Here is a 14,720-nt window from a genome sequence, read left to right as displayed (position 1 = left end):
CCCACCGGCGTTGGTCGTCACGGTGAACTGATCTAATCCCTGTTTTTCATCTTGTGGTGGCGACGGCCAGGTCTAAACTCATCGGGATTCTCCTCCTTGTTGGATGTCTTGGGTATTTATAGTTGCCGGTGTCGGTTGGGGTGCCTTCGAATCCAAGTATCTGGAAAATAACCCTAGAGACATCGCAGGCTTCCTCCTGGTGGAAGGGCTCAATGATCGGAGCCAAAAACGGGCTAGGTCGATTGGCCTAGACCCCTCTGAGCCGATCCGCTTGCCCTGTTTTGGCCTTCAATGCTCGAGCGCTTCATACGAAAGTTGTAGATCTCGTCGAGCTATGCAATTTTTCCTGTAAATTCACCTCAATTGGAGTTCGAATGAGGAAGATATGTTCCATGCAAGTTTCAGCTCTTCCTGTGGGCCTGCAGTTCAATGTTCGTGTATGGGCCTTCCAATATCCAAAGTCCGGATCCAAATCCAACTCGTAGAAAAACCCTTCATTTATGTCATATTTCCTGTGATTTTGCAATATGATCCAAAACACAACACACATGCGAATATGGGGTTATTTCAGGTGCCAAGTGGCAGGTTAGTATAAGAATATGCCTGAAAACACTAGTTAAATGGCACTAAAAGTGTGTCAATAATGAGCGTTAACAGGTGGGATGCTAGAAACAAGGCCAATGCAGGAGAAAACACATATTGTCGACAGAAGAGGTGGTACACAGAGCCAAGGAGATGGCATACAACATCCAGTTTCTGAATGTTAAGATGAGACTAGGGTTCAGCCATATTCGTGCGTGAGTTATCTCTAAATTGTAACAGATTAACAACCTGAGTTGTAATCGGGCTGGAGATATAGTTTGAGTAGTTGAGTTATTAGCTAGATAAAATCTATCTGTAACAAACATCTCTAGCCCCTGCCGCCTGGTTGTTATCTGCGCCTATGTAAAGCCACGACTGGGGCTGTTCCGAGTCATTCAATTTACACGCAATCGTCGACCCTAGAGCAAGGGCGACGTTCCTCCTAGCGCCTCTGAGTTTTCACATGGTAATCAGAGCCATTTAGATTGGTAGAGCTCCAGCCATGGCGTCAAGTTCCTCCTCCGCGTTCCCGACGAACATGCTAATCGGGCAACCGGTCGCTGAGAAGCTCACCAAGACCAACCACAAGATGTGGAAGGCCTAAGTCCGTGCTACCATGCGCGGCACGCGTCTCATGGGGCACCTCATTGGTGAGGCAAAGCAACCTGCAGCAGAAATCACCGTCACAGATGGTGATAAGGAGAAGAAAGAGCCAAATCCGGCCTTTGAAGAGTGGGAGGCGAGGGACCAACAGGTCCTGAGCTACCTCCTTTCATCTCTGTCCAAGGACATCCTCTCTCAAGCCTCCTCGACGACAACAGTGGCCAAGGCATGGGCAGTCATTGAGGAGATCTTCGCGTCGTGGTCCCGAGTGAGGGCCGTGAACATGCGCATTGCGTTATCTAACACAAAGAAGGGAAGCTCGTTGGTTGCTGAATATTTCATGAAGATGACAAGTCTCAGTGATGATATGGCGGCAGCAGGAAGGCCGCTTGAAGATGAAGAGCTTGTTGAGTATATTCTCACCGGGCTAGATGAAGAATTCATTCCCCTTGTGTCTGCCCTGGTTGCTAGGGTGGAACCGATCTCGATCAAGGAGTTGTACTCACAGCTCCTAAATTTCGGGACTCGCATGGAGTTAGTCTATGGCAAGCAAGGAGGGTCAGCAAACTACTCCAGTTGTGATGGCTATGGAGGATCTCGTGGGCGCACATCTGGTCGTGGACGTGGCCAGGGTCCTCCTCTTGGTCGTGGTCGTGGAAGCTATCACGGTGGCTCCTCCAGCGCAAGGCAAGGCAGCAACAACAACTACTACTACACAAGTCATCATGCGGCAACTCCAATAATGAAAGGCCAATCTACCAGGTATGCTATAAAAAGGGTCATACCACAGAAGCTTGCTGGCATCGGTTTGAAGAGGATTTTGTCCCGGACAAAAGGTTTGTCGCCGCCACAAATCGTTCCTACACGGTGGACACAAACTGGTACGCAGATAGTGATGCATCTGATCATGTCACTGGAGAATTGGAGAAGCTACATATTAGAGAAAAGTATAATGGTGGGGATACAATTCACACAGCCGACGGGTCAGGTATGGATATTAGCCATGTTGGTCATACTATTGTCCGTACCCCCAATCGTCCTATTTATTTAAACAATATTCTTTATGTTCCAAAAGCCTCCAAGAATCTTGTCTCTGTTCATCGTCTTACTACTGATAATAATATCTTTCCTGAATTTCACCCAAACTTCTTTTTAATCAAGGATCAGGACATGAAGAACACAATTCTTGAAGGGAGGTGCCGCAATGGTCTCTACCCTCTTCCTGCATCATCTTTAAAGCAAGTGTGTGTCACCACCAAGATTCCTCTCTCAAGGTGGCATAGTCGTTTGGGTCATCTTTCGTCATTTATTGTTAAGCAAGCTATCAGTAGGAATAAACTCCCATGTTTAGATGAATCTAGTAACACTATGTGTAATGCTTGCCAACAAGCTAAGAGTCATCAGCTCCCCTATGCTAAATCCCCAAGTGTCTCTAGATTCCCTCTTGAACTTATTTTCTCAGATGTTTGGGGTCCAGCACCAGAGTCTGTTGGGAGAAAACGTTATTATGTCAGTTTCATCGATGATTTTAGCAAGTTTACTTGGATCTATTTCCTCAAATACAAATCTGACGTTTTCCAAAAATTTCAAGAATTCCAAGATACGGTAGAAAGATTATTTGATAGAAAAATTCTTGTCATGCAATCAGATTGGGGAGGCGAGTATGAAAAACTTAATTACTTTTTCTCTAAAGTTGGCATTGTTCACCATGTCTCATGTCCTCACACACACTAGCAAAATGGCTCTGCTGAAAGAAAGCATCACCACATAGTAGAGGTTGGTCTATCTCTACTCTCTCATGCTTCTATACCCTTAAAATTTTGGGATGAAGCCTTTCTTGCTGCTGTCTACCTCATTAATCGAGTTCCTAGTAAGGTCATTGACCTATCTACACCTCTAGAGCGTTTATATAATCAAAAACTAGATTACTCTGCAAAGAGAACCTTCGGACGTGCCTGTTGGCCTCATTTACGTCCATGTAATACTCACAAACTCCAATTCCATTCCAAGCAGTGTGTCTTTCTTGGTTATAGCAGTCTTCACAAAGGGTTCAAATGCCTAGAGGTATCTACAGGCTGGATTTACATATCTCGTGATGTCATATTCGATGAGAGTGTATTTCCGTTTTCTCAGTTGCATTCCAATTTAGGGGCTCGGTTAAGATCTGAAATTACCAATCTCTCTCCCTCACTCCTAAATCCTGATTTTAGCCTATGTGGGGGTAGAACACGTAGTGGATTAGCATGCTAATAATTCATCAAACTTTACTAATGACCCTGTTGAGAATGATGCAGAACATTTGGAGTCAAATGAACTCATGGAGATGTCAAATACGGTAGCAAATAATGGGTCCAGCGACTCGGAGCACGAAGCTGATTTGGAGCAGCAGCAAACAGAATCAGCCTTGGGATCGCATCCTCCAACAGTGCAACAGACTGCATCACCGGCGCCTTCACCTGTGCACTGTCCTGTCAGCCTACCGGGAGATGCCACACACCCACTATCGGGAGCAATGGGGGGACAAGCTGGTGAATCTGCTGGTGCATGCAATGATGATGGCGGTGGTGACGGCCTGCCAGAAAGCGGCATGCGACAGGAGGGACAGGCGACGCTAGGATCTTCTGTGGATGCTGCTGGATCAGCTGTGACAGACCCTGGTATGACTCGTCCTAGAACCCGGTTGCAATCTGGTATTCGAAAGGAAAAGGTTTATACTGATGGTACAATAAAATATGGTGATGGTACAATAAAATATGATTTTTTTGCTGCTACTGGTGAACCACGTACTGTAGATGAGGCTTTAGCTGACACTAATTGGAAACATGCTATGGAACTTGAATATGATGCACTCATGAAAAATAAGACCTGGCATCTTGTTCCACCTCAAAAAGGGAGAAATGTAATAGGTTGCAAATGGGTGTACAAAATCAAAAGAAAGTCTGATGGAAGCTTAGATAGATATAAAGCAAGATTTGTAGCAAAAGGGTTTAAACAACAATATGGAATTGATTATGAAGACACCTTTAGTCTGGTGGTTAAGGCTGCTACAATTAGAATTATTTTATCTGTGGCTATATCTTGTGGTTGGAGTCTAAGATAGCTTGATGTCAATAATGCTTTTCTTCATGGATTTCTGGATGAAGAAGTTTATATGCAACAACCTCCTGGTTTTGAGGATAAGTCTAAGCAAGGATATGTATGCAGGCTTGATAATGCTTTATATGGGTTGAAACAAGCCCCTAGAGCTTGGTATTCAAGGCTAAGTGTAAAGCTAATTAGTCTTGGCTTTCATGCATCTAAAGCTGACACTTCATTATTCTTTTATAACAAAGGAGGTGTAACTATATTTGTGTTGGTCTATGTGGATGACATAATAGTTGCCAATTCAACTGAGAAGGCCACAACAGCTTTACTGCAAGATCTGAATAAAGAATTTTCTCTTAAGGACTTGGGGGAACTTCATTATTTTCTGGGTATTGAAGTAACCAAGGTATGTGATGGAATAGTGTTAACACAAGATAAGTATGCCTTAGATTTATTAAAGAGAGTTGGAATGTTGGATTGTAAGCCAGTTGCAACACCCCTGTCTACCAGCGAAAAACTTTCTGTTCATGAAGGTGTACTTTTAGGTCCTGAAGATGCAACTCAATATAGAAGTATTGTAGGTGCTCTTCAGTATCTTACTCTTACTAGACCAGACATTGCTTTCTCTGTTAACAAAGTATGCCAGTTTCTACGTACTCCTACAACTATTCATTGGGCAGCTGTGAAAAGAATTTTAAGATATGTGAAGCAATGTCTCGGTTGGGACTCAGAATACACAAGTCACCGTCAACTCTGGTGAGTGCTTTTCCAGATGCTGATTGGGCAGGCAGTGTTGATGACAGGAGATCAACTGGAGGTTTTGCTATCTTCTTGGGTTCCAACTTGATATCTTGGAGTGCTCGCAAGCAAGCAACAGTGTCAAGGTCTAGTACGGAGTCTGAATATAAAGCAATTGCAAATGCGACAGCTGAAGTAATATGGGTGCAAATCTTGCTGCGTGAGTTAGGGATTAAAAGTCCTAAGACAGCTAGATTGTGGTGTGATAATATGGGTGCTAAATTTTTATCGGCCAATCCAGTTTTTCACGCTAGAACAAAACATATTGAGGTAGACTATCATTTTGTGAGAGAAAGGGTATCACAAAAGCTACTAGATGTTGAATATGTTTCTTCAGGCGATCAAGTTGCTGATGGATTTACAAAAGCTCTATCGGTAAGGTTACTTGAAAATTTCAAGGCCAATCTTAACCTAACACGGTTATGACTGAGGGAAGGTGTTAAGATGAGATCAGGATTCAGCCATATTCGTGCGTGAGTTATCTCTAAATTGTAACAGATTAACAACCTGAGTTGTAATCGGGCTGGAGATATAGTTTGAGTAGTTGAGTTATTAGCTAGATAAAATCTATCTGTAACAAACATCTCTAGCCCCTGCTGCCTAGTTGTTATCTGCGCCTATGTAAAGCCACGACCGGGGCTGTTCTGAGTCATTCAATTAACACGCAATCGTCGACCCTAGAGCAAGGGCGACATTCCTCCTAGCGCCTCTGAGTTTTCACACTGAAAACAAAAGTACAGATTCCTCCACCATCAGATGTGCTTAAAGATCAATACTGATGGAGCATTCGGAGAGAAAAGAGAAGGATGGTGCATGGGGCTTTGTGATCAGGGACAGTGATGGTCATGGAGTTCTTGCAGGATCAGGACAATTGCTGGCAGTGAATGATGTGCTAAGTGCCGAGGGAGAAGCCTGCCTAGCTGCCCTTGAAGCTGCCATGGACAGGGGTATGTCCCGCGTTATCATAGACTGACTCTTTAAATTTAGGGCGCATTTGGTAGGGATCCAGATTCTCGTAGAAACATTTTGAATCCGGATTCTCTTTGAAAATATTTCTCGTATGAATAACTGGCTAGATTCGGATTCTTAAAAGGCAGTTAAAAACAATATATTTATATGAAAAAAATTATAGAAATTGATATATTTACAAGAAAATATTAATTTTTTAGTGAAGAACGTTTAAAATGCGACCCATTTTAACTTGTTGCGCTTAAAAAGGATCAAGAAATGTTTATAGATTAGATGGGAGGTAGTACAACAAGAATCGGAATCACCAGAAACTACCTGGATGGTGATTCTGATCCATAGTAGAAAAAAACAGAAACACTGGAAACATTTCTAGCTGGAACCGATGCCTTCTGTGACCGTTTGGCAGCGTTTCCAGTGATTCAAAAAAAGAATCGGAACTGATTCAACCAGCCAAACGGAGCTTTAGCTTCTGCTCTGCGGTCGTCCACTTTTGACCAAGCACCAGGTGGTGTTATTTCAGGGAAGCTTGAGATCTCCTAGCTATGCACTTTGTTCTACTGGATGTTTCCTGTATTCCACGTTCGTGTAATCGTGTAATCAGTGTGCGCGTGAGTTAGCTCATTCAGGCTTAGCTCGGGACCCGGACAATCCATGCATTTGGAATGATCCCCTCCCACGTTTTGTAAGCACTTTGATGGGTCGTGATCACACAGACCCCTCGTCTGTTGAATAAAGAATGAGCATCCACTTTAAAAAAAAAAGGAGGAAGGCTAGAGACGCAATTGGCATTGGCAGGATGAGGAATAAACAAAAAAGAAAAGAAGAGAAGCAAATAAAAACAGAGACGCAATTTGCATTGGCAAGATGAGGAATAAAAAAAGAAAATAAAAGATGGAAATAAAAAAAAAAGGGGACATAAATTTAAAAAAAATTGAGCTTCTGGAGACGCGGGGAATCGAACCCCGTGCCTCTCGCATGCGAAGCGAGCGCTCTACCATATGAGCTACGTCCCCATGATGTTTGTTCAGGTTTAATTTCTTGAATTAATAGTTAACTCGTGCGACACGTCAGCGCCCTATAGCACTGGATCAGCGACCTGCAGCTAATGAAGTAGTAGTACCAAATGCGGTGAGCCGGTGGCATCAATTATTCAGTTGGATCCGGCAAGGAGCAGATAGGGGCGCTGCCTTGCTCGGCATCCGGATCGTGTCGGATGTTCGATTTGATGCTACTCGCGTCGAATCAACGCCTTCGCCGAGTTCCGATCCTGCAGCTTTGAATAATGCTGCAACACGGGGCAATCATGTTGCGGTTTGGCCCGTGAACAGCTAGTCCCGCTGATCATCATTCAGACACAGAGCAGCGGAACCACCTACTATACAATATAATCGTCGTGTCCACGATCTTGGGGCGACCCGTGAAGCCGTGTTTCGTTGTCAGCGTGGGTCGCGTGCGCAGTTCTCTAGTCCCCGCGCGACTCACGCCGGGCACATGTCTCGGTCTGACTCCGCGCGTACGCGGAACGTGCTATTAAACTCTCGCCTCGCCGGCCACGCGATCAGCAGGTGAAAAGCACAAGGAGCAGGCTCATTACAAGAAAGTTGAGCTCGCCGCACTGCTCGTTACGTTCCCTCCAAGGCTGCAAGTAGGCTGAGCGAGCGGGAGAGATCGATCAATGGCCGGCGCCGGTCGCCGCCTGGACCTCCCCGTGGTGGACCTCGCGTCCCCCGACCTCCGCGCCGCCGCCACGTCCATCCGCCAGGTCCGACGTCCGAGCCTGATCTGAACTTCTTCTCCGTCGAAATTTCTTTCTTCTATTAATGGATTGATCACCACGGTACGCAATGCATTGCAGGCGTGCGTGGAGTACGGCTTCTTCTACGTGGTCAACCACGGGATCGAGCGCGCCCTGATGGAGCGGGTGCTCGCCGAGAGCCGCAAGTTCTTCGAGCGCCCCGTGGAGGAGAAGATGGCGCTGCGGAAGAACAGCAGCCACCGGGGATACACCGCGCCCTACTCCGAGAAGGTCGACGACAACCCCGACTCCCGAGGTGGTAACTTGTTTATTTACGCCCTTGTTCCCATGTTGCCGGAACAAAAGCCCGCTTTATGCTAATATAGCATGAATGATGATGGATCATGCCGGCCGGTGCATGTTGAAAAACATTGTCCTTGCCCAGAAGAATCGTTAGGGAACAGAGGGATTAGGGAAGAGGCCGGGTGCCAGCGTTTGAAGCCCTGAAATATGCGTGCAAGTGCAAGAACAGTGAAAACGTAGACGCGAGGGACATGCGTGAGTTAATTTTTGAACCTATTAGTCCAGTTTTGGGAGGGGAAAAAAGAGCTATGCCTCATATGGAACTCACGTGTAAAGGTGCGTTCCATCCGTCCCAAATTATACGTCGTTTTGGTTTTTATAGAAGCATAGATATTATTAGACATCTAGACATAGGGTATATCTAAGTGTATAACAAAGTCTATGAATCTATAAAAGCCAAAACGACCTATAATTTGGAACGGAGGGAGTAAGTGAATACTCCTATGTATGTTGTCCACAGAGGCACCAACGAGATTATAGGTCAACATCACGCACTTCTACATTACAACACAGTTCTTCACTTATTCAATTTTAGAGTATGAGTATCTCATGGGGGCAGCTATTTAGGGCCAAATCAACCGGAAGATGCATGTTAAACCCGACATATGCAAGGCTGCGTAACAATGAGGTTTTCGGACCCAAATTCATGACATGATTTTTGAATATGATGCAACAGTATATAAGCATCTTCCAATGGAAAACACTAAGAACAAGAATTCAAAAGGAAAAAAACAAACAATACAAACCGTGACTTTCATTTGGTTTGTTGTAATTTGCAATTTAACAAGCATGGGAAAATAAGAATAATAATGAGCATAAGCTCAGCATAGCTCAATTGGTTATGTTCCTTGTAGTGGAACTTGATCACCTGGGTTCAAGTCTCCAATTCGTATTTACGGTGAATTATTCTTTCAATGGTAGGTGATGAGTCCATGACATCGATGTACCCATGTGACTTTGTCAATCTCAAGATATGTTTAAAATAGGCTATTGTTTCATAATTTAATGGTGATCCTACTAATCTCAAAACTTACATGTTTTCCAGTTTAAAATAGGCTGTTGTTTCATACTTGAGATTGTGAGTTACTGATTGGTGATTACCTATGTAGGAGACTCCAAGGAGACTTTCTACATTGGGCCTGAAGAGGACGATGATTCACATAACAATGTTAATCAATGGCCTTCTGAAGGTTTTTATTTGTCTTGACTACCATTCTAAAAAATATGTAATCCACATCACTCCTTTAATGGGATATCCATTTAGTAATTTGTACACTAACAAAGGATTGTTCTCTCCACACACATTTCAGAATGTTTTCCATCTTGGAGAAAGACAATGATGTCATACCATGCAAATGCACTGTAAGTTTCCTTGTTTTTGCACTATCCAACAAACAATTTCAACACTTTTTAATACAATCTCTCATGGTTTCACTATTGTATTCCATTAGCTATTTATCTCTATCTTTTGGATTATTCTTCCTTTTCAGGGTTACTGGCAAAAGAATATTGTCTCTTATTGCTTTGAGTTTGGACCTTGATGCTGAATTCTTTCAAAAGAATGGTGCTTTTGAAATCCCAACAGCAGTTCTTCGATTATTACACTATGCAGGTAGCTTTCCTTCTCTTTCGTACGAAACAATTAAAGTTTTGTTCTAGGTTATATGCAATTGAAATGTTGCCCTTTGGTTTCTCTTGCCATTTCTTGGTTCCTCATGGACTATATAGTATGTGGAAAACGTATATTTTTGCATAAAAAATTTGTTTACATTGGACATTTATGGATGAAGCATATTTTTTTTGTGAAAAATATTTGTCATTATAAAGCAAGGAGAACATGGATCCTCTAGAGTGTCTTGGTTGTATTAATGGGTAGGGAACTAATAAACAATCAGATATTGCCAAGTCTTGACAAGACACTACCAAGTGATACCCAAGACAAGTCTTTAGTAAAGCGGCCCTGTATTATTTGATAGTAAAACTTTGCATCATCCTACCATTTGTTATTAGAGAGCACGTGAACATTCTTAATTTATATGGTGAGTTGAACGACTTTGTATTATTTTTGTACAGCTTGTTCTATCAAATGGTATAACATGTGATTGATTCATGGCAGGTAACGTAAATGCTTCTGATGATCGAAATATTGGTGCAGCAGCTCATTCAGATTATGGAATGCTGACCCTTTTAGCAACAGATGGTACACCTGGCCTGCAGGCATGACATTTTTCTTAAAATTTTAATTGAAAAGTCAATATTATCATCCATTTTACACAATCACTAGTGTAAACAATATATTCGCCCAAAATAAAAATAAAATCGTCATTTAGATTCTCTCTTGTAAATCTGGACCCTTGCACTTTGTAGATATGCAGAGAGAAAGATAGGCATCCTCAGCTTTGGGAAGATGTTCACCACATTAATGGGTAATACTTATTCCATGATTTTGATGAATAGTTATTTGATATAATGGTCTAGAAAGTCAAGTAATTTCAAGTGCTTTAATTTGCTTTTGTATCTCTTTGGCTGATATGCTTTCTTAAACTGGTTGACTCTGTTTTGTATGATCTTTAGATGATTCCCGTTATGTATGTATGTATGTGTATGTGTATGTGTATGTGTGTGTGTATGTGTGTGCGTGTGTGTATGCGTGTGTGTATGTATGCATGTATATACGTACGTACATTTGTGTGTGTATGTATGTATGCATGCATGCATGTATGTACGTGGTCTTATTCTGATTTAATTGCAGGTCCCTTATTGTTAATATTGGTGATCTGTTGGAAAGGTGGACTAATTGTGTATTCAGGTATCATCATTTCTTTCTTTCTTATGTTTATCTATTTTGCGATCATGCACATGGAAGCAATCATCTTTGACTCTCTGTCGTACTATTTTAGGCGTAAAAGTATATTGGCAACTTGAAACATTGTTTTCTACAATTCTTCACAGATCTATATATCATTAAAAACATAATGGTTTCTTTGATTTTGATTCATATTTAACATCGTCTTGCATACAACTTTTAGGTAATATTCTAAATGTCTTCGTAAATGGCATCTCAGTTTCATGCATGATGCATCCTACTCCCTCCGTTCCAAATTATAGGTCATTTTGACTTTTGACATACACTAGATGCATAGTAATATCTATGAATTAAAAAAGCTAAAATGATCTATAATTGGAACGGAGGGAGTATTTAGCAAGGTTGCTTTGGAGTTGTCTTCTTTTGATTCCTTATCATTTCTTTGCCATGTTGTACCTACAAGAATAAAAAAGATTGTATGTCAATATCTTCTAATGTGCTTCTATTGGAACTTTCAGATCTACATTGCATCGTGTTGTCCCTGTTGGCAAAGAGCGATATTCTGTGAGTAACTAAGTGCACTTACTTAATTCGATGTTTCATCGTCTTAAGCTTTTATGTTTTTCATTACGATCAGGTTGCTTTCTTCATTGATCCAAGCCCAAATTTAGTGATCCAATGCATGGAGAGTTGTTGCAATGAGGCATATCCACCAAGGTCCCCTTTGACGATTCTAACAATTGACAGGTTTTGTTTATCGGTACCCACTCCTCACATATTTTCTTTCAAACTTTGACAATTTTTCAGGTTTCCACCTATCAAGAGTGGCGACTATTTGGAAGAGAGATTGAGTTCTACGTATAAATTGGCGACTGCCTAATCTAGCAACCAATAAGTAGTACTACATACGAATCAGTAGTACTGCACTATGAACTTATGACTTCCAGTGTCAATAAGATTTTTGTTTCTCTATGCAAAAATATTTCCTATTGGTATGGTCAGTTATCATGGCTGATGGATTGTTAAAGTAATTATATGCTTTTTCTACAATAAATGATTGGAACCAGAGGTGATGCATGTATGTGTGCAGTGTACCTAAGAATACGCTTCAATAATGTAACAGATATATTACACTCCAAAGAGCTGAACTAATTGCATTTTTATATAATTTAGATATATACTCAGTCCATTTTAAATACAGAATTAAACACACTAGCAGCCCTTGAACTTGTTTTGCTGTACTACTTAGGTTCACCAACTCACGAAAAGCATTTTGCTAGTTCGTGGATCAAAGTGATGCGGTGGAACAAGTTTGAGAACGCCAATATATTTAACTCAAAAATATATGAGCTAAATAATTTAAGTTGTTTTTAAACATCATACATTTTACTCCATTATTTTGGCAATCCGTTTTGCATAGAAGAAATCCGTTTTGCTCTTGTCGACAATCTATTTTGGCTGACGGACCCCAAATAAAAAACTCGAGTTGTTTTACACCCAAACTATCCAATACCTTGTTCTGAATCCTGATGCAAAAATGGACCTATCCCCGAATTACATTCATGATTCATGATGTCCTGACGGTTAGTTGTTGGAGCCAAGCCACGAGATTAGCGTTAGCCCATTAATCCATGATTTCGATTGCTCAATCAATTGCGAAAAGGAAAGCAGTGCCACTGGCCGTTGGAAAAGGAGCTGCAGAAACGGAGACAGGCAGCGGCAACGCTGTGCCATCCCGTACCGGCAGGGGGAGCGAGCAAGAGCAAAGGATCGGATCGACGGGAGGAGACAGCAACAGCATCTCGCACCCTCGCCGGGACCATCCATCCGTGCGTCACCACCTGCCCCAGCGCCACGAAGCGCACGGCGAGCAGCGATGTGTGCACCGGATTTTGTCGTCGCTGGCAAATGCACCAAAAGATCCGTCACACATCACTGAAGTTAACCCTTTTGACCTCGCAGTAGTAACAACACTGTGACACTTGGGACTTTCCGGATAAACTTGGCATCGCTTTGACGTCAGGATCGCGATGGACGGACTGAATTATTGGTAAACAATCAACGCCGCCCATGACAAGATATTCCTGGGATAAGCATGATAAGACATTGGCGAAAGTGTTCTACCGGATTTACATTTATCCAGAACACCCAACCACACGCATTATTGCCGAGTACTCTTTTTTACTTTCTACACAGCAGCAGCTCGTGCTGGAGTAGGCGAGTAGCGCCTTACAAAGCAGGGGACGCTACGCGGTCACTCATACAGCGTTGCCACGACTCTGCTACATCGACCTCGCCAGCATCAGCGACATCAGGTTCTGCTTTCACTTCAAGGCTTGGGCAGCTTTGTACACGGATACGGTGACATGCACGAGCTGCTGAGGAGCTTTACTAGTAGAGCTTACAGAACTAGCAGCAACTCACACGGGGATTTACAAGAAGATGGCATATTTTTAACATATACAGCACATAGAACCATCATCAGAAGCTCTGAAAGAGGAATCCGTCTTCAGTTTGCTAGCTGCTGATGGTTTCCTTGTGCAGTTCAGTTCTTGTGTCTTGGGCAGCAGCTGGGCCCGGTCGGCTACTTCACCGGTCCAGCGAGCTGATCACCACCCTGCCGCCAGAGTCCGGCCGAGACACGCAGATCAGACAACATCGTATCAAATCCAATTATCCAAGCAAGGTTCTTGCGTGTCTTGGTCGTTGTACGTAAACCATCTTAGTATACGTTCAGAAATATCAGTGATTTATGCTTTTGGATCTTCAGTGACACGATAAGCAGCTAGCTAGATATGCATGTTGGAGTTTTAGATACTAGTACTTCGTAGCTGTTTGGAGGCAAGTTGAGGCACGCACCAGTCGTAGACGGTGGGGCTCCTCGGCGTGCCGGGGGTGTCGGCGCCGTCGGCGGCGGCCATCCTGCCTTTCCGGCGCAGCTTCTTCCAGCCCTCTCCCTTGGGCGTCGTGGCTGCACCAAGAGACAAGATACCACGTGTAAAGAGTCGTCCTGATGTGAACATGTGTGCTTTCATTATCTAAAAATTAAAAGATCCAACATCGAAGTAGCATAGATCCCAATAGATCTCTAAAATCCAGGCGCTATGCATGGAACCGTAAATTTTGTTTCATCTGTGCCTGTAATTTTCTTTCTTTCTTTTTCTTTTTGCCTATGTGCGAGTGCACAAAGGAAATGGAACACCAAAGAAACCAAGGAAAGGAAAAGGGTGGCCGGTCACCTGCGCCGAAGGGCGAGTCCGGGGCGCCGCTGGCCGGCGAAGACGGCGCGGAGCTGGACTCGCTGCGCGGCGACGTGGCGACGGACAGCGCCGAGGGGCGGAGCATGGTGATGCTGCGCGTCACGGGAGGCACGGGCACGGCGCGGCTCGCCCCCTCAGCGGCCGGCGGCGAGGCCGCGGCCGCGGACACCGAGGAGGAGGAGGAGGGCGAGAAGGAGGCGTACTTGCGGAGCTTGCCGAGGCCGGAGTCCGGGCGAGGCCCGGCCACCGTGTCGTCCCAAAGCTGGTCCAGGAGACCCATGCACCGTGCACGCCCTGCGCGTTCTCTGATCTCTACGTGCGTGCGTTTTTTGCTTAAGAAGTTAAGACTGAGATCCTCTTGCTCTGCTCTCTCCGGTGTCCGAAGAGATATTGAGAGGGAGAAGAAGGCTCGATCTGGCAGAGTCCTTCCTGTTGCTCTGTTCTCCTTTCTTCTTGGAGGAAGGCAGGGGAGCTTTATAGAGGAGTCTGGGGGGTGGTCGGGTGGAGAGAGCATTTAGGT

General features: G+C 43.7%; 2 protein-coding genes and 2 non-coding genes across 7 annotated transcripts; 2 read left to right on the top strand and 2 right to left on the bottom strand.

Moving 5' to 3' along the window:
- The first annotated feature begins 1,570 nt into the window (after positions 1–1,570).
- LOC117846654 (small nucleolar RNA Z247) lies at positions 1,571–1,709 on the top strand. Its single transcript, XR_004638382.1, has one exon. It is a non-coding gene; the product is annotated as a small nucleolar RNA Z247 (small nucleolar RNA).
- A 5,267-nt stretch (positions 1,710–6,976) lies between these two features.
- On the bottom strand, positions 6,977–7,049 carry TRNAA-CGC (transfer RNA alanine (anticodon CGC)). Its single transcript has one exon. It is a non-coding gene; the product is annotated as a tRNA-Ala (tRNA).
- Positions 7,050–7,588: 539 nt separating this feature from the next.
- On the top strand, positions 7,589–12,021 carry LOC117845402 (kihadalactone A synthase LFS). Its single transcript, XM_034726429.2, has 11 exons — positions 7,589–7,798; positions 7,892–8,087; positions 9,244–9,324; positions 9,445–9,496; positions 9,625–9,746; positions 10,251–10,351; positions 10,502–10,560; positions 10,887–10,943; positions 11,459–11,504; positions 11,578–11,657; positions 11,748–12,021. The coding sequence occupies exons 1-11, from the start codon at positions 7,712–7,714 to the stop codon at positions 11,818–11,820; spliced, it is 954 nt and encodes a 317-aa protein (XP_034582320.1). The 5' UTR covers positions 7,589–7,711; the 3' UTR covers positions 11,821–12,021.
- LOC117845403 (dormancy-associated protein homolog 3) lies at positions 10,740–14,669 on the bottom strand. Of its 4 annotated transcripts, none has more exons than XM_034726432.2 (3): positions 14,180–14,669; positions 13,800–13,911; positions 10,740–11,396 (listed from the first exon to the last, which is right to left on the bottom strand). In XM_034726432.2, exons 1-3 carry the CDS (start codon positions 14,478–14,480, stop codon positions 11,375–11,377), a joined length of 435 nt encoding a protein of 144 aa, XP_034582323.1. In that variant the 5' UTR covers positions 14,481–14,669; the 3' UTR covers positions 10,740–11,374. The 4 variants fall into 4 exon arrangements, with proteins under 4 accessions (XP_034582323.1, XP_034582325.1, XP_034582322.1 ...); XM_034726434.2 differs by lacking the exon at positions 10,740–11,396 and adding an exon at positions 13,047–13,661 and having other exon boundaries at positions 14,180–14,668; XM_034726431.2 differs by lacking the exon at positions 10,740–11,396 and adding an exon at positions 13,047–13,557 and having other exon boundaries at positions 14,180–14,665.
- Between the last annotated feature and the right edge of the window lie 51 nt (positions 14,670–14,720).

This window comes from Setaria viridis, chromosome 2 (genome assembly GCF_005286985.2).
Source record: "Setaria viridis chromosome 2, Setaria_viridis_v4.0, whole genome shotgun sequence".
Lineage (NCBI taxonomy): Eukaryota > Viridiplantae > Streptophyta > Magnoliopsida > Poales > Poaceae > Setaria > Setaria viridis.
Note: the sequence above shows the minus strand (reverse complement) of the source record. Positions and strands in the feature narration are given on the sequence as shown.